Source organism: Alosa alosa, chromosome 10 (genome assembly GCF_017589495.1).
Source record: "Alosa alosa isolate M-15738 ecotype Scorff River chromosome 10, AALO_Geno_1.1, whole genome shotgun sequence".
In the NCBI taxonomy this organism is placed as follows: Eukaryota; Metazoa; Chordata; class Actinopteri; order Clupeiformes; family Clupeidae; genus Alosa; species Alosa alosa.
In genome coordinates, this window is record NC_063198.1 from 27,968,294 (window position 1) to 27,994,396 (window position 26,103).

The following is a 26,103-nucleotide window of genomic DNA, read 5'->3' on the forward strand; positions in this document are numbered from 1 at the left end:
TCTTCCACGAGTTACCCCTTGCACCCTCCTCCTGTCGTTACTGTGCCATAAATGCAGGACAATATCTAGTCTATATCGGGAAATAAATCATGACAGGATGAACTGGCTCCTGACAAGAAGTTCCAGGTATTGCGTATAGCAACATTTTTACCCCCTGACTTTAAGCTACAATTAAGTTACGTTACGTGAATGATGCAGAATGATATGAAATATGTGAAGCGCAAACCCTGTTGGCAATGGGCCAATGGCAGCAGTCATTCATTTTTACAGTGGACATTATAAACAATATTGGACATTATAAACAATATTGGACCTACTTGAACGGAATATTGGACTAATCTTTGGGCTGACTCAATTAACTTTCTGCAGCATTTTGAGGAGCCAAATAAGAATAATAAGTTGACCAGAATAGCCAAGAATAGTCAGGGCCATTATCATCTATTCTGTATTATCATAATGTAGGTTCTCTCTACAATGGATAGGGCTATAATGAATATTTAAGTATGCAGCAATGTAAAAAAACATCCCAATTTTCTCTTTTAATAGCACACAATATAAAGTATGAATATCACCTATATGTCCATATCCTATATCCATCTGCATGTAAGGCTTTCTCAAGGTGAGATTGCAAGAGTCTCAGTTGAGCAAAAGTAATGATGAGAGTATAATTTTCTCTATGATCACTGGTGTGATCATGAAACAATTTAAGATAATCAACCCAAGACCTACCAGTATACTGTCATTGTGTCATTTTGTGATGATATCCCACATGCAGTAGATTGGCATAGTGGGAACAACCAGAAATATTCATCTACATCTGAGACTGAGGTTTATAGACTATGTTTTCAGGTGTATGACATATTCAAATGGATTTGTTTCGCTCATAAGAGTGAATCAACCTATCTCATGTGAACAGGTCCAAACAATCTTATTTAATCTGCATCCCCCTCATAGCATCCATAAACATCTTACTTACTTTGCAAACACAAGCTGAGCAGCACACTCTTTCTGCCACCATCACCACCTTCCCCTTTTCCCCTTCCTTCATATCACAGAAGCCTCTAATGTCACAACATTATCTCCGACCTCTTTCAAGCCACAGCCTTTTGAAATCTTGATGTCAAAATCCAATCAAGAAGCACATTAGCAACCCTTCAATGTACTTCAATACCATTATCAAAGGTACCAATAGCCATACCTTGTGGCTCTAGTGAGGTAAGTATTGCTCCACTTTAGCTCACAAAAGAAACCTATATGTGTAGCCATATATGTGTAGTGTGAGAAAATGGTGGTAAGTGTGGTGGGGGTACTGGCAAATAAAGTGAAAAGCTTGAATGTGGCTATGTTTCCTACCATGTTGTTGTAGAGGCAGAAATGGATTTTTATGGTCAACTAGATAATGCAATTCAAGCTAGCTTGCAAATAATTGTCCTTGAGAGGATTTCAATCCAGTTTTGGCTTTTGAACACTCCTCATAGCACCTCAGGATAGTGCTGGGTTCACATCAGCGCTACAAAGCCTGTGATTTAGATAATTGAGGCTTTTGAAGAATGTTCAAAGTAGAAAAGAGCATGCAGTACACTGAAATATATTTGTTTTGTATGTTTCTGTAAATTAGTAAATGGTGACTCGCTGTACTTGTGTATTGTTTCAGATCTGTGGACATCAATGTTGATTGTGGGCATTGCTAATACTTTAGCACTGTGGGGGCTAAGCTTGGACATTTACATTTATTCATTAAGCAGACACTTTTATCTAAGGTGACTTAAAAAAATGAGGAATAACATTCAAGCTATAATGCAGAGGAGACCTAGCTAATTCTAGTTAATACTATCAACAAATAGTACTACTAGAAGATGACTGCAGAAGTTTTTAGTATTAATCGAACTAAAGCGTGTTAAAGGATAATTCCGGTATTTAGCCCTTTTCTGGTTTGTTTTGGATGAACTAGAGTGGTGGACACCGACATTTTGACGATGGGTCCTGTTTCGACTTTCTGACTCATTTTGAATCGCCTTTAACTGTTTCAGAGTGGCTGGCTATGGGCATGCACAGACATGTCCTTAAAACAACCATTTAACGTTCATTTTCAAAACAGTGCAACTCATTGAGTGGTTAGTGGTGGTGTTCGTTGATTATTAAAATCAATATATCAGCTCAATGTATGATTTCAATCTGTGTTATTACAGTGCATGAAAATGCACTGTACTGTTCTTCCTAGGCTTCATCTTATTACAGTGCATGAAAATGCACTACTGTTCTTCCTAGGCAACAACAACTTCTTCTTATTACAGTGCATGAAAATGCACTGTACTGTTCTTCCTAGGCAACAACTTCTTATTATTACAGTGCATGAAAATGCACTGTACTGTTCTTCCTAGGCAACTTCTTATTATTATTCCGCTTACCACTTTTTCCGTACGCAATTTCTCTTGAACAGTTTAACTTAGAAACTTCATTCAAACTTTGTAACGTAGGTCTTCAAACGGACCAAGCTGCTATGTCTTTTCAACTTTGAAACTTTTATACTTTTTAAACTATTAAAGAAAAACTTTTTAAAAATCCCCATAGACTTAACATTGCCGGTCATAATACGGCCATTAAGGAATTAGAATCCTATGGCAGGTGTTCAGGCCACCTGCAGCCTCAGGCTTTAAGCATACAATCTGGGTCAATTAAGACCACACATCCTATTCAACTGTTTCCTCTGCCCAAAACTGTTTCAAAATAAAAGTCCTCACTACAATAATCCACTGTTAAACCCATTATACTACTGAACTTTTTACATTCAACTTTTAAACGGTCTACTTTTAAACTAACATTAAACTATCTATCTATTAAACTAGCTGTCTATCAACAACTTTTAAACTATCAACATTCAACTTTTTAACTTTTAAACTATATACATTCAACTTTTAAACAGTCTACTTTTAAACTATTATTAAACTATCTATTAAACTAGCTGTCTATCAACAACTTTTAAACTATCAACATTCAACTTTTAAACTTTTAAACTATATACATTCAACTTTTAAGGCGAGACACTACAGGTGAATAGGGTAAAATTTTTAACAAGCAGATATCACTATGAAACTTCCCCAGTTGATTACTTACATTAATATGAGAAAAAAATGTTAAATTACAAGTTTGCTGTAATTTAATGTTTACATATGCAAATTAGGCATTATCTAATTAAATATGCGCTAATTTGCATACATTTTAAGGCACGAAACCTGAGCATTGGATACAGCCAAGTTCAAAATTATGTTTTCATTGTGTTCAGATATTAGATGGGAAAACATTTACAGAGGGATTTCTGAATATCTACTTTTGTTATCCTGTAAATCAGAAAATTATGTCACTAGCCCTAAAAAAATAGCTTTTTTCCATGTTTTTAGGCATAAAATGTCATGTAAGTCAGGCTAGGAATAATATATCAACAAACCCCTCTGTAGAAATCTTCGACATATAGTTAGGCATAAGTCTAGAAAGTTTGGTGTATGTACGTGCTTCTGAAGTGGAGTTTTTGAGCTCAGAGTGTGAGCGGAAACTCATTTTGAGAAAACAGCCTTGAAAGACAGCCAATGAGATTCCGTTCTCAGCCTAGACTCGCCTTTGAACTTTCGCGATTGGTTACTGATAGAAAGGAAGTGTCCATATATGGATCACATAGCGTGATACAGGAAAAACAGAGCTTTCCAACGGTAGTACACATGTTGTTTTGGACCACGGTCGCGGGAGTGCATGCAAGGTTAGAATGCTAACTTTTGCTGAATTTAGGAGAAATATACAGGCGCGAGTAGACACAATATAATGAAATAAACACCTAAATGTGTAAATCGGACTTTTTTGTTGTAGTAGTTTGATAGAATACATGCTAAGGTAACATACTAGCTCAAAATCTCGAAATTGACCAGTGCATGAAAAAACGATGTTTTCACCTGCCGTGTCTCACCTTAAACAGTCTACTTTTAAACTATTATTAAACTATCTATTAAACTAGCTGTCTATCAACAACTTTTAACTTGTCATCAACTATGTCAACACTTGTCATCAACTATGACTCCTACCCACTATAGCTAGTTAGCATGGTTAGCATAGTTAGCATGTGAACATTGTTAGCATGTTTAGCTAGGTTAGCTAAGTCACATGGTTAGCATAGTTAGCATGTTAACATGCTAGTTAGCATAGTTAGCATAACAACTAAAAATGATTAGCTAGGTTAGCTAAATCACATAGTTAACATGATTAACATAGTTAGCATGTTTAGCAAAACTGCTAGAAAATGTTAGTTAAGTTAGCTAAGTAGCATGGTTTGCATAACTACTAAAAATGATAAGCTAGGTTAGCTAAGTCACATGGTTAGCATAGTTAGCATGCTAGTTAGCATTGTTAGCATAGTTATCATTTTTGACAAAACTATTAGAAAGCATTAGCTAAGTTAACATGGTTAGCATAGTTAGCATTCCTAGCATAACTACTAAAAATTAATAGCCAAGTTAGCTAAGTCATATGGTAACATAGACAACAGCATTAGCATTATTAACATTTTTTAAAAAAAACTTTCTATAAAGCATTATTATCTTTGTTAACATAGTTAGCATAACTGCTAGCAAACATTAGAGCCATTCCAACTGTCAGTTATCATCAACTATCTACCTAAATAATTTAACCATTTAAACTATCCACCTATTTAACTGTTCAGCCATTCCAACTATATTAAACCTCATCTACCTAGCAACCAATATAGTTTGTTTTTACTCTGTATGATATTTTACATCATATTTTAGCATTTTCATGCACTGTATTTCCTTCAGGAAATGCTTTTCTAGTTTGCTTTTGCTATTTTTTCAGATACCTCACAACCGTGTATAAACTTCCGCTTAATATTTGAGTCTGAAGCATAGACAGTAAAAGAAGGTCTCACGGGGGAAAGACTACAACTGTAAACAGACCCCTTTCCTTTTCCGTTAGCGCAGTGATATCAAGGAGCAATGAGTCTTCCAACAGAAATCAATGGGATTTTAACAAATGGCAAATAAAACATGACAGAAACTGTATTTCGCTACGCTACTTGTTTTGGAACATCAGCTAACATCACTAACCACTCGGTGAGTTGCACAGTTTTAAAAGGAGTTCTGAAAAAGGAGAACCTACAGTACACTCTTAAAATAAATGTGTTAGAAGCAACACAAACTGTTGTCCCTATCTGGATACAGAGATGTGTTAAAAACAACACAAGCTTTAAGAGTGTAAGTTTCCCAATGATATTAGCGGCTAGTTTCTGTGATAAACGGTAAATTTAATCATATTTACATTCTGCACAGCTCTGCACATCTGTCAGTGGAATAGCCCATGAACTCTTCATTCAATACATGCCAAACCACTCCTCTGATTGTCCTCTGTACAATAAGCCGGCTAGTCATTTACATGGACTCCAACTTTGGGCTGAAATTCCTCCTAGGAAAAACCTCCTGACTACCACCTGACTAGAGGACCTTTCTAAACTGGAATATCTCCCACACCATGCATACTACTGAGCTAATTCCTTTAGAGGACATTTAGGACTTTTAAATGTTATCAAATTTTTAGGGTTTTGGGAACTTCCTTTTTTTCTTCCCAAAACCCCACCCCCATACTTTTGTTATCAATTAAAAGTCCTAAATGTCCTCTTTAGAGAACAAAATGATTTAGCTCAGTACTATGCATGGTTTGGGAGATAGACTAGTTTAAAAATGTCCTCTAGAGAGGACAGAATGTACCTCTGGCACATTCTTCATCCAATGATTCAGTGACAAGACTTCAGTGAATAAAACAATTCATAATGATTACAATATGTGTCAGTACATATTGTTTTGCAAATTGTTACGCCACAAAGCATCCCACCATTGTGATTCTTATATTGCCAGATTCCAGACAATCCTATCTACACAAATATGAATAGATATTTCTACTGGCATGCTTCCTGGTGACAAGAATGCAAAAACACACCTATAGGACACTTACTGGATCTGCTCCCTGCTATTTCAAATCTATGATACAGCTTTACATCCCCAACCGCCCACTGCGGTCTTCTGGTGAGTGTTGTGTCGACCAACTATAAATGCTAGGTCAAATTCAGGACTCTTTTCCTCAGTGGTTTCTCGTTGGTGGAATGAGTTGCTATCATGTGATAGTTTTGGGTCTTTCAAGACTTACCTGTTCAGCATACACTTAAAGGTTGTATCAGCGATTGCAGACCCAAACAAGGCCCAAACATAAGTGATCACATTCGTCTAATCTTTCCTAACGATCCGCTAGCTGCCCACCCCATAAGCAGACTGTCAAAAAAAAAAAAACGCCTCTGTAGGCAGCCTAGGCTCTGAGATCTGCACACCAAAACATTTGCTACCAACAAGTGTTGCCAACCACTCAAAGGTAAAATAAAGTGTTCCAACCAATAACCAACGAGATGCGTGTTCAGGAGAGTTTCAATTGCACGGGAGGGAGGGGGAGAGAGTAGCGGGCTAGCTCTCTGTTTTGTTTTAACGTCAACAGAAGTGACATTACCCTGCCATCGCTGATACAACCTTGAATTAATTAAGTGGTTCTTATGAGTTATGGTTTGTATATTATGGTATTTGTTTATTTTCATTTGGCTATTGATCATTTATATTGGATTGACATTATTGTCACTCCCGATCCGGGTCACGGCACCAATGTAACCTGTGTTGTGTTGAACCACGCAGTTCAGCCTTGCACACGCCCGGACTCGAACCCGCAAACAGCAGCACCTAAGATCGGAAGTCGAGCATGCTGACAATCAAGATAAAAGCCCACAATGCTAGCTTTCATGCCAGTGTGCCAGTTTGTCTGGTGTGTATGTTGACTGGTAATATTTGTATAAAAACAGTGAAAATTCAACAAGGCCCAGCCTAGTTCTTAACAGGGTTCTGTTTTGCCTCCGAAAAGAAATTTCAGGTTTCTGGCAAACAATTGCTGCAAATTTCCGGGAAGGTTATTTTTTTACATGGAAATTAGTTTTCTGGCAAACTGTTGCGGTTAACTTTTGCCAATGTTGCAGCAAATTTGCAGCAATGTCATATGCAAATTGGGTTTGTTACCAGAAGTTCACTGGAAGTTTGCCATGATTGGTTAAATGTGGTGGCAAATCACTGGCAAACACATTTGACACTAGTAGCAAACTTCTCATTGTTGTCAGAACTTGCCTCTAAGGGCCAACATTGGCAAACATCTGGCAATGTTTTCTAGTGAACTCATTTGTTTCCCACCAATCACCCACAAGTTTGCCAATCTGCTGCAAACATTACATTTCATTCAAATGTCACGAGTCAGCATGATCACTAGACAAACTGGCACACCAGCACCACTCTTAAGGCATCGGGGAGTGAGGTTTACTAAGGTTCCACACCTATGCCAGCTGGCATCCATTACACAAATATGGAGTCTTACCAACATTTTAACCCTTAAACAGGCAAGAGTGAAAAAATAGTAAAAAAAAATCATATCCACACTCATTTTTGAAATATTTAGGATATTTTTGATTTTATGAGTTATTTCTCCTGGGATACATTGCCCTATTAAGGTATGAAAATAATCTAATAAATAATTCTCCTTTAAGAACTGTATTATGAACCCTACAATTGTAACAGTCCAAGGTAGACTTAAAACCTATTTTATACAGTCTATGGTTAAAACCAGCGATGGCATGATCAAGCGATTGTAAATGCTCATATAGAACTTCAGAGGTCTATGAGTGTCCATCCAGTGAAAACTGTTTTGCTTACCTTAAAAGTTGAAATGGCTCCATGTAAGTGGAAAGGGGTAGGAAGTAAATCATCTTGTTGTCTTACATTCAAAAAGTAATTTGCTTGGAAATTAAATGTATACAATCTTGGGCCATCTTTGTTGTTTTTCTTTTAGGCTTTGTTTTGCTCGAAATGAAAGTGAAATGTTGTAGCCTAAAAATCTAGATGCGCCCTATGGGTAGTCTAGCAACTCTCCGTTGGCTTACAAGCTGGAAAAGTTAAACTTTGATCAGGTCAATCACATTGTGTATAGAGTCAGTAGGCGGGCTTAACATAATGATGGCTAGGGATCAGTGTTGTGTGTAACGCGTTACAAAGTAACGAGTTACAGTAACGTAACTACTTTTTCGAGTAAAAAGTAGTGTAATGCGCTACTACTGAAAATTTGGTAACGTAACGTAGTTCCTTTTTCATATCGGCACAACGTTACTTTTCCCAGGGACAGATTTGACAGCGTCACTGCTTTCTCAGCTGCGCGCTTGCACAATAGCTCCACACGGCAGCCTACGTGACAGAGGCTGGTTGCATAAAGTGCAATCATAGCTCCACACGGTATGTGACAGAGGCTGGTGGCAATGAAGAGCAATCATACCAAGCGAGACGCAGCCAACGCTAACTTCTGAGGGATGGAGGTATTCACATTACTTCAAACTCGTTGAAACTAATGGGAGGAATGTGAGTGTTAGTTGTAGCCTTACACTGTGCCCTGATTTTGTCCACTGCCGTAAACTCAACTGCCAGCCTATTGATACGATTTACACTAGCTTTGCACCAAATTTCGGAGGAGTGCCTGTTTAATGAAAGAGTATAAGGCTATAAAATAAGCCCTCATATATTTTGTGTTCACCTATATGCCCATATTATTTGATGTTGTTTCATAGGGCTTTAGTGGTGGTGTTGAAGCCTATAAGCCCAATGTTTTCTTATCAAGTGCTCTGTTTGTGGCATTTTTATAATAAAGGACACAAAATAAATACCTGTTATGTCCTCCATAGTAGAACTTTATGTAGGCCTACACATTTAGGAACAGATATTGGGTTCTGCCCAAAGTCGAGCAAACATAAAACGTAAAAAGTTACTTTCCATAGAGGGTAACTAAGTAAAGTAACGGGTTACTTTTTTGAGAAGTAACGAGTAACGAGCAAACACTACTTTTTAAAAGTAACTTCCCCAACACTGCTAGGGATACATACATTTCAAAGTTACAAAACTAACTCCAACACAGTTAAGCTTTTTCTTCATCAATATATTTAGACAATAGTCATAATCAGTTATTATGATTGATTTATTGAAAATAACTATGATTTATATGTAATTACTCACCACTTGGTTAGCATGTGTGCTACGGACAAAAAGTGTCTGCTAAATCATAACCAGAACTACTTTCACATCATACTTTCCCAGTCTCCCAGATATGGGTAGCCAGACTGTCCTGAAAAAAAAAAAAACTGATTGGCAGGAATCTCTCATGATGTAAATGACAAGTTTCCCATGCTGCTTCCATATGTTGACATGGATAGGCAGTATTTATGATACATGTATTTAAAATACATATATTTTCAAATACAAAATAGTCTTTTGTAATTTGTATTTTAACGGATTGAAGAAAATGGCTGCGTATTTGTATCAAAATACTTTATATGTGACTATTTGTAGTTTAAAAATACTGCCAAATACTTTTGGTAAAACCAATGCTTTTGGTGATGTGATGACATCATAAAACTACAAAACAATTAATCTACAGTAGCCTCGGGTTCTGACTTAGTAATTTGCCCAGACTTGTTGTGATCAGAGTATTGAGATTCAGGAAGATGATCCAGTGCAAGATGAGTAACGTGTAGGTTGCTCATGAGTAAATGATTCAACTTGCCATCACAAGTTAACTTTTATTAGCATTATTTTCATTACTTAACCACATGGTTACTTGACTTACACTAATAAGTTTGCCTGCTTATGATACAACTTTGACTGTGATGTGTATGTGTCCTGCAAAGCTGATGATAGGCTTCATAAGGCACCGTTCTGAAAAATGTTCCTGAGTATTGTTGTTCTGGCACATCCCTTTTGATATTGGGCAATTTATTTTTCTTGAGAACTTAAAGAATCATCAGTAGGCAGGCTTCCCTGTAAAATTGTTCAACAAGTTGGCCCATGTATCACCTGAAGCAATATCAAGAATTCTGGGCATGCATTGACAATCTCAGAGATCTCCTTATTATATGTCAGTGTATAGTGAGTTTGAAGTCGTTTTTGTAAGGTAATAGAACTGCATTGGGTTGCTTTAAACTCATTCTGTGGTGCTCATTGTTTAGTTTGAACCACTTGACAAGTTCAGTTGTGACTTTTTGAGTACATCTCTGACACAGTATTTAGGTGATGAGATATAACAGGCAGGTCAGCATAGTTGATTTACTGTTTGCAGATTTATGGCATTTCTCGTAGGCAGAGAAAAGTTGTTGCTCTCAAACACTGCCCACTTAATCTTGAGTCAGTCTACTGATGAAGGAATAGATTAAATAGGCAGAAGGTTTGCAAAGTGGTTTCATGCTTCCTTTCAGGAGTATTTTTTAGTATTTTGAAAATACAAAAATAAAGTATTTTATCTTGATACATCGTGTGACTAATATATTTTATAGTTTATTTTGATATACACTTAAAATAGGATGTTGGATATTTTATTTTAAAATACATTTTGTTAAGCAGCTAAAAACATCCATCTCTACTGATATCAGAACGCCTTTGCATTTTTGTTTTATTTACAAATGATCTGGGATGCAATGCAGCAGTACCTTGTCACAGATTAGACTGAGGACAGAGGTTTAGCTCACCTGTAGACAAGTGGAACAGTGAAAGTGCTGTCCAAACGTAAGCTTTAATTTTCAGTTGAATCTAAAGAGTGACCTCAGAAGAATGTGCCAGAGGCCCTAACTTTCAGTGTCATGGCCCTCCCACCCCAGCAGGGCAAACTAAACTCATTTCAAGTACAAGTATTTCTTTCAAAAACACTGGTTTGGATATGTGTCATTGTAACAGTAACATGGAGATGTACAAAGATGAGTGCTCTGGAAGGAGAGTACAGCCTTTATACATCTGAATACAGAATGTAAATGTGACCCGCTGGTCTCCAACAACCCACTCACTGAAGATGCTCAAAAAGGCACTGTGGCTTGGGGACAAGTCAAGTGACCTTTGGCTACAGTGTAAATGCAGTGTGTGCAATGTCCTGAGAGAGGGTTGTTCTCTCTCTCTCACTCTCTCTCTCTCTCTCTCGGTGTGTATGTGTGTCCATGTGTGTCCATGTGTCTGTGTGCATTGTATGTGTATGTGTGTTTTACTTTGAGTCAACACTTTGAGAGGAAGTTTGCAGAGCACAGAGGGCAATAAACCATTTCTCGTTCTTTATTCTCAATGAATTGTTCTGAGGTTGTGAGTGTTTCAGGGCTGCTGAATATTGTGGCGCATGAATAAGTTCATATTCTGGATGTATTACATTTATATAAATATTGTCTGCTACTATTAGATATTGTAATATTCTAATCTACTCGCTCTCAACAATATCTGTTTTATATGCTTACCATAAAGAATTAATGCATAACTTCAAGACATTTATCATAACAACAACTGTCTAGGTAGAGCATGGCTTTTCGGTCTCAGTAACATGTACTTTTGTTGGCCATATGAACACTCAAATCAGTATTCACCCACAAAAAAAGGCCTTGATGCAATGTGCAGCAGGCATTACATGTTTAGAACCATCATATTAGTTCAAAGGGGATTGCTGTGGTGGTTTCTATGTAGGGGGTTTCTATTATATAAATCTGTAGTGACAATGGATAATTGCACAGTGTGTTTCTAGTGGATGCTTCACTCCTGTTTCTACATAACCACCAAAAGATGTGAACTAGCAAGGGTGAAATTTGAGTACAATGAGTATTTTTAGGTTTTACTTGGTGACAAGCTACTAAAAAGTTATCCAGACTCTGACTAATTGCAAGCACAACACTGTATGAGCTGCTTGGTAAGGAAACCAATCATGGGGGGCTTTTACATAGTTTTCCCCTTGTGGTGTGAGTGTGTGTAGCCTATGTGTGTGTGTGTGGGGGGGGGGGTGGGGGTTATACAGTATGTGTGATTCCAAAAGCTTTCTTGAAAATATAGTCAACTCAGTTTAATATTTCACAAATATATAATTTTGTTAGATAATATTCTGCAGCATCAGGTGTTCAATTTAGGTTTAGTCTTTCTTTATGGGACTTTCATGAAATGTTTGATTTCGTTCATTCTACAAAACAAAACCCCTCTATAATAGAGAGAAACTGAAAACCTTTTCTTGTCAAAAACCACCCACGTTTCCTGCTCTCTCTCTCTTTCCTCCACAGAACTAAAGCTGCAACTGACAGGGCTCATATTTGGGGAGTGTATAGACAAAACTATAAAGGACAGATGCTTTGCCCAAAACCTGACCCTTTCCACTAAAGACTACCAGACTTCTAACAGCTCCCATGTCATGTGGTCTTGGTTGCTAAAAATGCCCACATGGAAACCAAAGGCCATACGTTACGAGACTGCAACAAAAGGAATGCAAAAAAAAAAAAAAAAACATGGTTGAAAAAAAAAAAATCAACTGAAAAGGGAGTCTTTGCACAGACGTCTATACTGAACATGTTGCACCACAATTCTACTGCACTGCAAAAGTGGAAAGTTTTCGTACTGAGGCAAGTTTCTCACCGAACACACAACAAAGAGCCAGGGTCTCTCTGATGTCCATCAGCAAAGCACTGTCCTTTTAACAAAGACCATGCAAACAACCTTGCATCAAATCCATCTGACCAAAGCAAGGACATGCCTGGGCAAGTGGTGCAGTGTTTCACAGATACTCAACATGTGTCCTTAGCACCCAGGGAGCACTGGGAGCTTCTTTGCACTACACTGAAGTGTTTAGATAAACATGTACAGCTTTATGTTCAGTTAATAAGCATACTGTAAAAAAGTACATTTTTGGACATCAGTCCCAGTCCAAGACCTGTCTTGGCTTTCAAAAATCTGCGCAGCATATTTGAGATATTTGCTTGCTTTCTGTGAAGAGTGGTGCAATAAAATTATTTCCAGAGAGTCGCAGATGAAGAAATATACATACTGTAAAACTTTTTGATCCATTTGCTTTACTGCAAAGTGGCATGAATAATGTTTGACCAGGGAATTATAAGTGTCGATACATCCTTATAGAGTAAAGCCAAGAGAAAGGATAAAATGAGGGTAAATAAGCGTTTGCCACAGTCTTGGTCTGGTTGGACCCAGCCTTCACTAGAGCTCTGTTTCTCTCTCCCCTCCCCTCCATTACTTGCCATTTCATTAAGAATGTATGACTGTGATTTCCACATAATGTGTGTCATATCACGAAATGGCGGTTCAGGTTTCCAATTGTTCAATAATGATCTATTTGCCAATTCAATACTGCAGGAGATGCCTGTCTGCAAAATGAATAAAACATCGAACGGGGAGTCATGACAATTCTCCAGAATGGCATCTCTGCAGAGACAAAAAAAAGGTAAAGGGGAGTAAAGGCCTCCTTCATTCACATGGAGGGGAAATTAGAGCCCATGTAAAGATGCATTTTCTGTTTGTACCAATTACCCCATTTCTGTCCATAATTACCAAGTCGGTGTTCTCATGCATAATGAGACATATAACAGTGACTGCTATTCCATCTCCTGTAATGTGCTCTTTTACTATAATGCTGCTGGACCATAGCATACTGTCTGTTGTACCATAAAAAAAAAAAAAAAAAAAATCTGTATTTGTGTGTTGTTTTAGTGTTTTAGCAGTGAGTGAGTGTGTGTGTGCAAATAAAAAAAACATTGACAATTCAGACCACTTTTAACATTTTTTTTTTATTACGGACAAATGAAACAAAAGAGGCATAGCGACACAAAATGACCTTGCTGGCAAGGAAAGAAAGGACCAGCATCAAAAAAGTAAAAAACAAAAAAATGCAATCATCATCAAACCCCAAAAAACAAACAAACAAACGATAAAATTCCATTATGTAGTATTAAGCAAAAAAAAGAGGATCTCATGTTGTTCATAAATAGATAGGAAACCTGTCATATTAAATAGCTGATGGGCAACTTGCAAAAAAAGAGAAGTTGATAACAAATTTAAAATAATTATCATTACTGGCTTTACAAATAAAATTACTACAGTTGGCAGGTTTTTACACAAATTAATGTCTTTTAAAAGTTATTCTTTCATTAAAACTAAAAAATAATATGCTACAATGGAAATAAAAAAAAAAGTTTGACTAAATGATCAAATGCATTATACTTTTTTCCACAAAACTGAAGGATGAGATCAACACAATAGAACACCTAGCGAAGCTACTAAAAAACTATAGACTCACTGTTGTTTTTGAATGTGTGCTGTATCATTTCACATTGAGCACATTTCAGTCCACCTCTAAATGTCATATTGGTGTGAAAGGAGATCAAACCAGACCAGTTTAAAAACAGAATCACAGAAAACATTGCCAAGGGTTTTCCGCAAAGCTGCCGCCTCATCCTGGTCCTTCAAGGGTCAGCGTATAAGCAGGTAAACCCTCCTATTGGATTCGCCACCAGAGTCGTGTCATTTCAGTGATAACTCAAACCCATCCAATGGTGCGTCTCTCCTTTGAGGGTGCCGTTTTGTGGGGAGTAAGGTGGGAGACCTTCATGAAGGTTGACCCTCCAGGAGCAAGTTTAGGTGGTCTTGGCTTTAGGTGGCCTCCATCTTGGACAAGTGGAACCACTCAATGCAGATCCCCATGCACCAGAGTGCACAGAGGGACACATAGTCTGTGGTCTCTTTAATCATCGGTTTTTATTGTAAAATCACACCAGTGAACATATTTAATGCAAGATTGAAGTGTGTGAAATACTCCTCTGACATCCACCTGCACAGGCTGTTTAAATTCACAAAAGTCACACACACATACACACTGCCACATTCGCACACACACATACACACACACGCACACACACACACACACACACACACACATATACACACTATCGGTTCTGTGTGAATATGTCTGGGGCCTTGTACGCAGAGGTACATAAGCACGCACTCACATACAGTCTCCCCCGCACAAAGACTATTTAAAATACAAATCAATGAGTAATAAGTCATACTAAAGAAATTTCTGGACTTCATTTTTTATCCCCCAATTTGATCAAAAAAGTGATATTTACAATCACACTGTGACAGATCAGAAAAGGCCTTATAAGGTCTTTAAAATGAAAAAAAACAAAAAAACATCTTGTTTATTCTTATTCATTTATTTATCTATTTATTTTTTCTTTTTTGCCATCTTGTTAAAATTCACAGACCATCTAGTAAACCTACAGTTATATAAAGGCCTGTGTTGACCTTATCAGAAGAGCATTTCCCTACAGCACAGGCCCAGTTATTGGCAAAAGAGCATGTAGCAAGCAAGAAATAAATAAAACAATGCAACGGAGAGAAAGAGAAAGCGAGAGAGAACAAAATAAAATGAACTAATAAGAGTTTTTTTTCTATTTCAATTAAAGCTCAGTGACCCCTGAGGGGCGTTTCCATGGTAGTTTGTTTGTTTGTTTTTTATTATTTTTTTTCATATATATACTTTTTTGTATTTTTTTAGATGAGTGCTCTTTGGCTCCCATAAGAAGCCTGTACATTTTAAGTGCTTGGCAAAAGAAAAATCTAAACAAAAACAAAAACAAAAATAGGATCACTAGTAGTCTTCAGAATTTTGCACACATCCTTCTAAAAACGAATGAAAAAATGACACTGAGGAAAAAAGAAAAATAAGAAGATGGTGTGGGGGTTTAGGGGAGGGGTGGAGAGGTGGAGGGGACTCCCTGGTGTCTATAGCTCCTCATTTCCCTCTGGCCCGCTTCAAGTGAGGTAGAGTGGCTTGTCCCTGGCTATCATGCTGCCACTGTGGAAACACATGTGGAAAGAGAGAGAGAGGGGAGAGAGAGAGAGAGAGAGAGAACACATGAAGGTGTTGAATGGAAGGAGTACAGTAGTATATACACACACACACACACACACACACACACACAAGCCATAGTATGGCTTTGCTTTCACAAATATTAAACAACATGACATGCGCACAGATAGAGACAGACAAACAGACACACAGACAGACAGAACATTGAATTGAAAGAGACAGAGTAACAATAGACAGACACATGCACAGGCGCCCTGCATGACCAAGACTAAGGGCACCTACCTGCAGTGGTTTCCTCCACATTCCCGATTGCAGTATTCACTGTCCCAGTCTGGGTTCTGCCCCACTGGGTTAGGGGCCCCTGGGGACTGGGAGCCCCCAACACTCTTCTGATACTCTGACTGTAGGTGAGAGAATCCCTGTAGAGGGGGCACACAAACACACCAACACAATTACATACCATTACAACACCAACCGAATAATCATCTATCTGCCTGTCTATGTGTGCTGCAGTGTAGGTGAGTTATATTACATGTTGAAATGGGTCTCAAATCATATGACGAGGATTTGGCCGGTGGCCATTACAAATGAGCTGATTTATACTGCCATGTATTGTTGTTACTTTTTTATCCCAGTCATATCAATGGTAGGTTTAGTCAGGCCTTCTTCAGTAATATATTTTATTTGTGGAACCAAACAACAGCTGCCCCTGCCTACAATAGTGCTATATATCAAGTCTACCAGACACCTAGTGGCAGGCCTATGAGTCTCCGGAGAGCTGGGCGACGGGCCTTACCTGCTGCCCAGGAGGCGGGGAGTGGAGGGAGGGCTGCAGCCCCATCTGGTGTGAGATGATTGGCTGTGACTGGACCTGCTGCATGCGGATTGGCTGGTTGAGAAGGGAGCCCTGGTGCAGGGAGAGCTGTTGGTGTAGGGGAGGGCTGATCTGGAAGGAGGAAGGGGGAGAGGCACTGAGACTGGGGAGCATGGAGGGCTGGCCCAGGGGCCGCGAGAGCCCGTGGCGCTGAGCCCCGGCGTAGCCCTGCAGGGAATCTGGCAGAGGGAAGGGGCTGGGGCCCAGGTACGGGGAGGAGGGCTGGGGCGGCACGCTGTACAGTGGCGGGTTGGGTGGCATCATGTGGGAAGGCTGGCTCGACTGGGAGCTCTTCTGCTCCACTGGGTCATTGTAGTTCTGGAGGGAGGGAGGAGGAGAGAGAAAAAACACCAAACAAAATAGGTCAGACTGGATCGTCTACTAGGTTAGCTAACGTTAGCTTAGCTTTGAGTTGCTAACTAGGAAATGAGCGAACAACAAAAACAACAACAAAAAAAAAAGTTATTTCGCAAAGCTGCTTTATGTATTTGAAACTGTTTCTGTGGACGAACTAGGGACCCACGGTACACCTGATAAATTGATTGTATCTATGACCTATCTTGTACATTTTCAAGGATGAGATCTATTTGAAAGGCTACTGTGCGACACACTTGCAAGCCATTTCATCAGCCGTCAATTCCATTGGCTTGATTCATCGCTCCTGGCTGTTTGGCAACAGCTAACATGTATCGAGCAAAAGCCACAGAAATAATCAATGAGGGGAACAGAGAGACAGATGAACATATGAATGAATGGATGGATAGAGCCTGCAGAGAAACATTCATAGTCTGCAGCTGACAAAGACTATCTAAAAATAAAAACACACTACATGGAGATACAAAGAGTCTGCACAATGTTCGTCTTCTGAGGTCGCCTAGTGTAGCATATGTCACCTGTAGCAGAGGACGGCCATCTTGTTTTGTTTTTTTTTTTTTTAGCTGAGCTGAAGTTTTAAGTTCCTTTCTGACACATGGGGCTGTTTTAAACACTAATTTTGCCTTGGAGCAGGCAGAGGAGCTTCAGCTGTCATCCACGCTGAAGCTGCTGCTAATGACTGCACAATTCCACAAATGCTAACAGGTGCACACTTAACAGCCGAAGAGTCAACACACTCGAAAGAGCATTCAGCCTTTTTCAATAACCGCACCAAATCCCTCATTTTTTCTGTTTGGTGGTACAGATGCTTTCAATACGACACCACTTCTCGAAGTAATTAAAGTATTTTAAGAAAACAAAGAAGAAATAATAAAAAAAAAACTAAATTTACTTTGAAATCATCACATGTATGTCTATCCTACCGAATCTATGAATGTGTGGGGAACTTTGACGTTATTTTCTTTTTTTCTACTTTTTTCCCCCTTCTTTCTTTTCTTTTCAAAGACTGACAGTCCACAGACACGTCCATCAAAGTAGGAGTACAGAAACAGATTCTGACAGAATATTTAATTACATGAAATGAGGGATGAGAATGGCGTTTAATAAAAAAAGCCATGCGAGTGGGCTGATGAATAACGCATTCACGGCTTAATCAACACACTTGTGTTGGGTTTGAGAGCTTAAGAGGAAGTATGGAGAAGAGAGGGGGGTGGAGGGAGGAAGGAGAGAGAGGGGGAGGGAGGGGAGAGAAAGAAAGAGAGGGGGTTTAGCATGGAAATGCAATTTGCGTTTTTTGAAAAGGGAAACAATGGATGCAAAATGAGGGACATGAAACTGTGTACATGAGAGACATTTCTTTGCGGGGTGTAAGCAGCTGAGCTGAAGAGAGAAAAAAAGGGTTTATTTAAAATGCATGTTGGCTTAACTCTTCCTCTGTTTGGTCTGACTCAAAGATTCAGATTCAGTCTGATTTATTTGTTTTGTTTTTGTCTCTTTGCTACCTTCAGCGGACACTGACCATCGTGATGGAAGCCCTGACCACAGTTTAAGACATTTAGTAGATGGATGGGAAATATAGCTCGATGCTAAGCAGCTGAAAGTAAGTACTGCAGACCAACATACATACACCTCATGGTTAACCATGTTGTCTGATGATAATCTAGAATAACTCTGGTAGGCTTTATATTTTAAGTAATTCGGTTGACTGAAAGCCCTATAATGCAAGCACTGGTATTTACCCTCTTGCTGGTGGTTTTAAATGCATGTGGTAAAAGTGAGGTAGTGCAATAGCAGGCGTTCCAGGCACGCAATGACAACGACACACACCATTCTCCATATTATGAGTCAGTGTACCAGCCGTTATTTGAAGTTACATATTATTTATTGTTGCTTTAACATAGAGGTTGTTTCTTGGTGTTTCTGCTGATGAGTGGGGCTGATACAGGAATAAGCTTGCATTGCAATCTGCATTTCTCATTCAGAAAGTGATGTTGGTCAGATTGCGTGGACTCCATTATGCTTACGCGCGAGTGAATTCTACAACACGGCTCAAGTGTGAAAACCAAACGCACTCTCACATCTAGTTTGCGGCATTGCTGGAGCACAGCTTTGGTATGGCGACATGGCCCCTGTTGCCCCTCTCCCACACACACCACCATCATCTGTTCAAACCCCTCCACCTTTATTACCACATACATCCATAGTCTCTTACACACACACACACACACACACACATGCTTACACAGACGGGATTGTAAACATGTTGATTGGAGGGGAAATGGGTGATACATGGGGCCAAATTTTGCATTCACTGACTCGCACACACACACACGCACTCTCACACACACTTCTCCCTGGGTAGCCCCTCCCCTGAGATTACCCTGAATTCTTTAATTTATCACCCCCCTATCGCCACTGACCCATGGATATCAAAGACACGACCCCCGCCGTTACCTTGGAAACCAGACTGGCTCTGTATGCTGCTAGGGCTTTCAGGTACTCCTTCTTAGCAGCCTCCGTTTTCCTCTTGTATGCCTGCATGGAGAAACAAGACAAAACAGAGGTCAGAAAGAACAGTAGCACTAACACACACACACACACACAAACACACACACACAAGCTAATGCAGATAGATATTCAAACATCAGAGGAAAAAAAGGACATATTTCAAACAGTGCTTGACAGCCAGGCACACAACTGAAGCGTTCCGTTCGCGGAGGGATAAAAATAGTTTCAGAAGACTGGTCTAATTTTGTCAAATTTCCAAATCGCGTCTGGTGTAGCCCGTTCCATTGATTGTAGTGGAAGCTAATTGTTGCAGCATCAGTTGCACACCTGGTGTAGCTGGGCTGTTGTTAGTGTTCTTTTGCCACTTTGAGAGGACCTAACCCCCCCCCCCGCACACACACACACACTTACGCTTGAATTCAGGGGTCAAAAGCACTTAACTTCAACAGTGACCCGATGGACACCATGAAAACTGGCATATGTGACCTCAATATGAAAAACAATATCCTATTTTTTGCCTTTTTATTTGATTTTGTATGGAATATACACTTTTCCACACACACACACCCTTTTCCACCTTTATCTGTCTGTCCATTGGGTTTATGCATTAAGGTTTATACCACAGCTTTCCATTTTATCCAAGTAATTGAATACGCCATTACATTTTCAAAGTCACGAGCATAGAGACAATGAAGAAAAGAAGAAGGAAAAAAAAAAGAGAGAGAGAGAGAAGGAAACCTGGCACCATTCCACCTTAACCATTCCCATTGTAGGCTCTATTAAGGATACATCACTTTATCAGAGTGAGTGTCACATCAAAGCAACAAGATGAAAAAAGGGTAGCTTGGAAAAAAAAACACAACTTTACGCGAAAGGCAATCTATAGACGGAGAATGAACCTCGAATGAAGTGTTTAGATCAGGAATTTAGGCTAATGTAATGGCGTGTCAATCATTTGTTACGCTGCAGTGACTGCACCACCATCTCTCCTCTCAGTGGCAAAAGCTGAGCGAACCTCTCTTCCAAACAGCCATGAAGTTAAATGGATGAGAAAAAACATCATCAAGAAAGATAGGTGGCACATACATGACTTTATGCTCATGGGTGTGCAACAGTGTTGTTATGCACAAGCTGAGACAACATTATTCACTATGAATGAATGAATGCATGAATGAATAGATAGATGGATGAATGGATGGATGGATGAGCGAAGGAACAGGGCACTTATTGTGTGAAGTGAAAAACGGCAGTGTTGTGTGTGTGTGGGGTGTGTGTTTCAGGGTGAGGAGGGGCGAGTAGGGGAGAATAGATTAGCTCTGAGAATGATGATTTAAGCATTTCCATATGGCCTTACTGTACCAGGATGGTCAATCACACCAAAGAAAAACAGATAGTGTTACCATGAAACATTCATGCTTCAGGCATGCAAAACACACACACACACACACACACACACACACACACATGCACAGACACAGAGTCTACTTCTCCGTTCTTAGAAATGAAATCACACAAAAAGGGCTTTGTCTTAAAAGTTGATGCGCAGTCAAAAAACCGCAAAGAGGATATGACCTCATATAAATATGGTGGCTACAAGCAAATACAAACACAGACAAAAACAAACAAATAAACAAATGGCTAAATGAACCGATAATATGATTAAGGCATAAGTAAACAAGTGATGGATGGCCTCACATTAGTAGTATTTTCACACACAAAGTGGGGACCCTGAAGTGGCAGTCTCCTTTGACAATATTGAAATATTAAAACAGGAAACATGGCTTTTATGTTTGTCTGTGTATGTGTGTGCATGTGCATGTGTGTGTGTGTGTGTGTATGTGCGTTGTAATGAACTCCCCAGCACTCCCAGTAGCTTTGGTTTCAAATTAATTTAACTGAGCTAATGAGTCGGCCCAGCGACAGCTACTTTTAAATAAATTACCATGCCTAAGGATTTCTAATTATTCCAAAGTGAGCGGCTTCATTAGCAATTGAAGCCGTCAGAGGCTGCGGGTCGCGATGAATTAAAAATAACCGAGGCGCATGGAGCATATGTTGCGGTCGTAATCCCGACATCGCGGGTGTCCCGGTAGAATTAGCTGGTAATTGTACCTTAATGAAATGTTCTTGTTTGATAACCGGTTAATTATGGAAGACAATAACTCGCAGACCCGCTGACACGGGCGGGGTGGCTATCCTGGGGGCCTAGGAGAGAGAGGGCAAGAGAGAGGGAGGGAGGAGAGAGAGAGAGAGAGAGAGAGAGACAGAGAGAGAGAGAGAGAGAGAGAGAGAGAGAGAGAGAGAGAGAGAGGGATAAATGGAAGGAGGTGGGAGGGTGAGAGAGCTGGAGCAGGTGCCTGATTCCAAACTGAAGTGGAGGGGAAACGGAGAGAGTGACAGAGAGAGAGAGAGAGAGAGAGAGAGGGAGAGAGGGAGAGAGAGAGAGAGAGGTAGAGGTATAGAGAAGGGCTAGGGTTTGAGAGTTGAGAAGCTAGCTAGAGGGGGGGAAGAGAACCAAATTCCTCTCAAAATGCTTTTTTGTCTTCTGTCTTTGTTTCTTTCATTCACTCACTCACTCACTCACTCACTCCCCTCCACCACCGCCTCATCCTCTATCCTCTGACTCACCTCCATTCTCTGTCTCAGGACTCCTATCTCTTCTTTTCATCTCTCGCTCTTTCTCTCCCTCCTCTCTTCCTGCTGACCTTTCATTTAGCACACACTGAACTGAATGGTCTCAATTAAATGGAGCAAAAGCTTTTTTGTGACGGCAGTAATCTTTTTTAATACTGTTACCTTTAAAAAAAATAAGATTGACTGAGAAATTAAGGGAAGAGGGGGGAGGGAGGGAGGGGGAGGGCAGTCTGATAAACGAGTCTTCCCTAAAACCACCATGCAAAGGTCCTGTGGGAATTAACCACACAGAAAAAAAAGAACAAAAAAGAAAGAGATTTTTTTGAAGACATTAAAACAAACGCGGAGCCATAAAACGCGGGCCACAAATGGCATCTGAAACACACAAACGCAGCAAAAGGAGAGAGGGGGGAAAAAACCACACACGCACACACGTATCTGCCGCTTTCCAAGGACGACATGAGACAAATAAAAAAGGCAGAACAAGATGAGCAAGATGGCGGGGGATAACAGCTTCGCCGCATGTCTGCCTTCTTGTTCTGACATCCAGCGAGCGATGAAGGGGATGCAGCCTCTGCTGCTACTGCTTTCTTCCTCTCCACCGCTTAAACATTCAGCACTTGATGCAGATTCAGGAGGGGGGTTGGTGGTGCTCGGTGTAACACCAAGCAAGCATTGCTGGGAGGGGGACAAAACACTTCAGTTTTTCCCCCCTCTCTTTCAGTTCAATGAAATGAATTGTGGGTAGAAGGAGGTTATCTCTACCATCCTAGAGATCATTCCAGAGAGGGGCATGCCGTGCATTACGGCTGTGGAGGCTGTGTGGTTCCATGTCATTTAACATGCTCCTCATTGGTGTAACTGACAGGTCAAGGCCATTCCATGTGGAAATGACACTCATCCATTGGTGGAGAGGAGCGTCAATCATCGGCATTAATGGCCGCATCACAAGACTGAAATGTGCCATTTTGGAACACGCTGAAAACATTCAATCTTGGGGTGATTGTATGCCTCAGCAATCCTCTTAAAGAGCGTGCGGCTGAACTGAATGCATCGAAATGACCTCCTTATCCCTGTCTCCTTCTCTCAACCAGTATAAGAGGGCCAGACAAAATGTGTTCATTCCTTTATAGACAAGAGAAAACATCTTGCCAGTTAAGAATGAAGCTCTGGATTACACAGAGCAAAAGAGATGGGGAAAAAGACAAAGGTGCATAGCAACTGATGTTTTGATAGCTCGTTAACCTCCAGTTCAACGATTAGTCACAGTCGCCGAGATCTGAAGTGAAAACATGACATCACTGGACACTTGTTTTACTGGACTCGTGAAACTATTTGGGGGGAAAAAAAATGAAAACATGAAAACCCATAACTACATCCAAAGTGTGTGTGTGTGTGTGTGTGTGTGTGTGTGTGTGTGTGTGTGTGTGTGCACATGGGGTGGGGTAGGGGGTGGGGGGGTGATGATGTCATCAAACAGGCAAGCGATGTGTCCCGCTCATCAGTTTAGGTGAGTGGGGCTCTGGGATGTGTCTGCTGACATCATTGCCTGTCGTGATGGGCTGCAGATGTGGACGCCGAGCCCAACGCTTAAGTCATGGACGGGAAACCGCTCGCCCGCTCGCAAACTCCACAGATGAGCTGAAGTGCATCACCACAGTGAACATCGCCCGTTAGGAGGCCATTAGTAAACAGATATTATGGCTCAAAGATGTGTGATTCCTTTTGAAGGAAGAAGTGGTTCTCTTTGTTTCTGAAAGAAAGTGCATCTAAAAGAGAGAGAGATGCATCTGGGAGGACTAGCCACTGAGAAACACACAGGCACTGAAGGGTTAAGAAGCACAAACAATAACATTTCGGGAACAGATGTCCTTGAGGCAAATTCAAGGGCGAGGCGATGGCTAATCTCGTATTCCCAGCATGATCAAATCACCAGGCAACAGATATAAATAAAAGCCCAGGAAATGAGGAATTCGCATTCAAGGGTGTCAGGAGCAAAATGAAGATTCATGGTGAAGAGCTCGAGTGAAGGAGGCAAAAATTAACTGCAAATAAAAGGACACAGCAGCCCCTGAAAATGTCCAGCCCAGAAAGAGAAGATAGAGAGAGAGAGAGAGAGAGAGGAGGGAGAGATAGAGAGATAGAGAGAGAGGGAGAGAGAGAGAAGGGTAGAGCTAGAGAAGAAGAGGGAGAAAGAAAGAGGGAGACAGAGAAATATCACATGGTGGCGGGGTGAGCAGACTGCACTCTGTCACACAGACAGGTGCTTTTATTTGACATGCAATAGAGGGGTGTGTGTGTGTGTGTGTGTGTGTGTGTGTGTGGGTGGGGGGGGCTTCAGTTATGGAGGATATTCTAAAAATAATGCCAGCTCTGTCTGCAAACGACATCATCGCTCTGGCTCATCTGAGGCTCATTTACAGCTGTGCGGGCTTGACTTTTAGCAGCCGAGGCAGTGCTCTCCAAACCACACCACCAGTTAGGCAAGAACACACACACACACGCGCGCGCGAGCGCGCGCACACAAACACACACACACACACAAACACTATCTTTCGGCTTACAAATAAGGAGCAATTTATTCAACTTCTAAGCAATATTATTTCCCCTCCAACCTCCAATTAGGACAAATAAAATCATTATGTGGTGTTTTGAAGTTTGTCTTGATCGTTTGTAGAATTTATCACAGGCTATTTGTGATGCCAACTCTGTCCGAGGAAGTGCACAGCTCTTTTAAGTATGCTGCTGGCATATCTGTGTGCAACAATTACTGTATAGTTCAGATGCTGTGAGGCAGAGAGATATTCACACCTTTGTGCAAATGAATTGAAAGAAGCTTGCAGCAGTCGGAGGACTAGGAAAGACGTGGGCTCTCTTCCATTCTCCTTTCAGTTGCTATTGAAGTGCACTACTTGCCTTGTGAGGGCCATAAAAACACATCGTCTCAGACACGGTTTTCCTCTTATGACCACACCCCCGTTGCGTCAGGGAGAAATTGACCCTGTGTTCTTCTTCGTGTTTCATTTCGTATTTCGTTTACAAGTTGTTCAGTTAAGCAAGTCTCACCTGTTTCTGTTCCTCGCCTAGACTGTCCCACATGGAGGCCACTATCTTGGAGACGTCCCCAAAGGTGGCGTTGGGGTTCTGACCCTTGATGGCTGCCTGGGTGTCCCTGAAGAAGAGGGCGTAGGCCGAGACGGGCTTCTGCGGCTCGTTGGGATCCTTCTTCTTCTTCTTCTTCTGCGGCTTGGGCTTGGGCTTGTTCATCTCGGAGGAGGGCCTCTTCTCTCCTGTGATCTGCACCAGGAACGGAAAGGAAGGAAGAAAGGAAAAAAAAAGAAACACAAAGAAAGAAAGAAAGAAAGAAATGAGGTGAGAGAAACAAAGAGAAAGAGAATGAGTGTTATAATGAGGTACTTTCGAGATGAACAGATGCACACATACATAGACACACACACACACTCATACTGGAAGCACACGTGCACCTGCCAGCACCTGTGGTCCTTGAATGACAAAGACCACACGTCTCGCTCTGTTCTGGATCATGCCAAACAGTACAAATGTGACCACAGACAGAAGTTTGGCAATGACAAATACAGCATCTAAAAAAGGGCTATGCTGCTATGGCCCGTGATGCAGGCATGCACAGACTAAAGTACGATACCTGCTGCTCATAAAAGGCCTCTCTTAATGATGCAGTAGTTATGCACATGTTTGACTATGAAAATACAAGCTCTTTTTATCTGCAAACATCATGAAATAAAAATGGGTGAGCGCTGGGCTGGGCACAGAGGATGCACTCAATCAAACACAAACTATGTGATCCATTCTGACACTTTATGGACACTGCCACTGCATTCAGTGCTCCCTCCCTCCCTCCCTCTGTCTCTTTCTCTCTCTCTCTCTCTCTCTCTCTCTTCTTCTCTCCA

General features: G+C 40.5%; 1 protein-coding gene across 7 annotated transcripts in view; it reads right to left on the reverse strand.

Moving 5' to 3' along the window:
* Nucleotides 1-13,680: 13,680 nt before the first annotated feature.
* Nucleotides 13,681-26,103, reverse strand: part of tox2 (TOX high mobility group box family member 2) — a 99,604-nt gene continuing 87,181 nt past the window's right edge. For all 7 annotated transcript variants that reach the window (XM_048254427.1, XM_048254426.1, XM_048254429.1 and 4 more), the window contains 5 exons: nt 25,241-25,471; nt 19,487-19,567; nt 16,580-16,975; nt 16,066-16,202; nt 13,681-15,768 (listed from right to left, as the gene is read on the reverse strand). In XM_048254427.1, the coding sequence (XP_048110384.1) occupies nt 15,726-15,768; nt 16,066-16,202; nt 16,580-16,975; nt 19,487-19,567; nt 25,241-25,471 (888 nt within the window). In that variant the 3' untranslated portion in view covers nt 13,681-15,725. The remainder of the gene's footprint in view (nt 15,769-16,065; nt 16,203-16,579; nt 16,976-19,486; nt 19,568-25,240; nt 25,472-26,103) is intronic.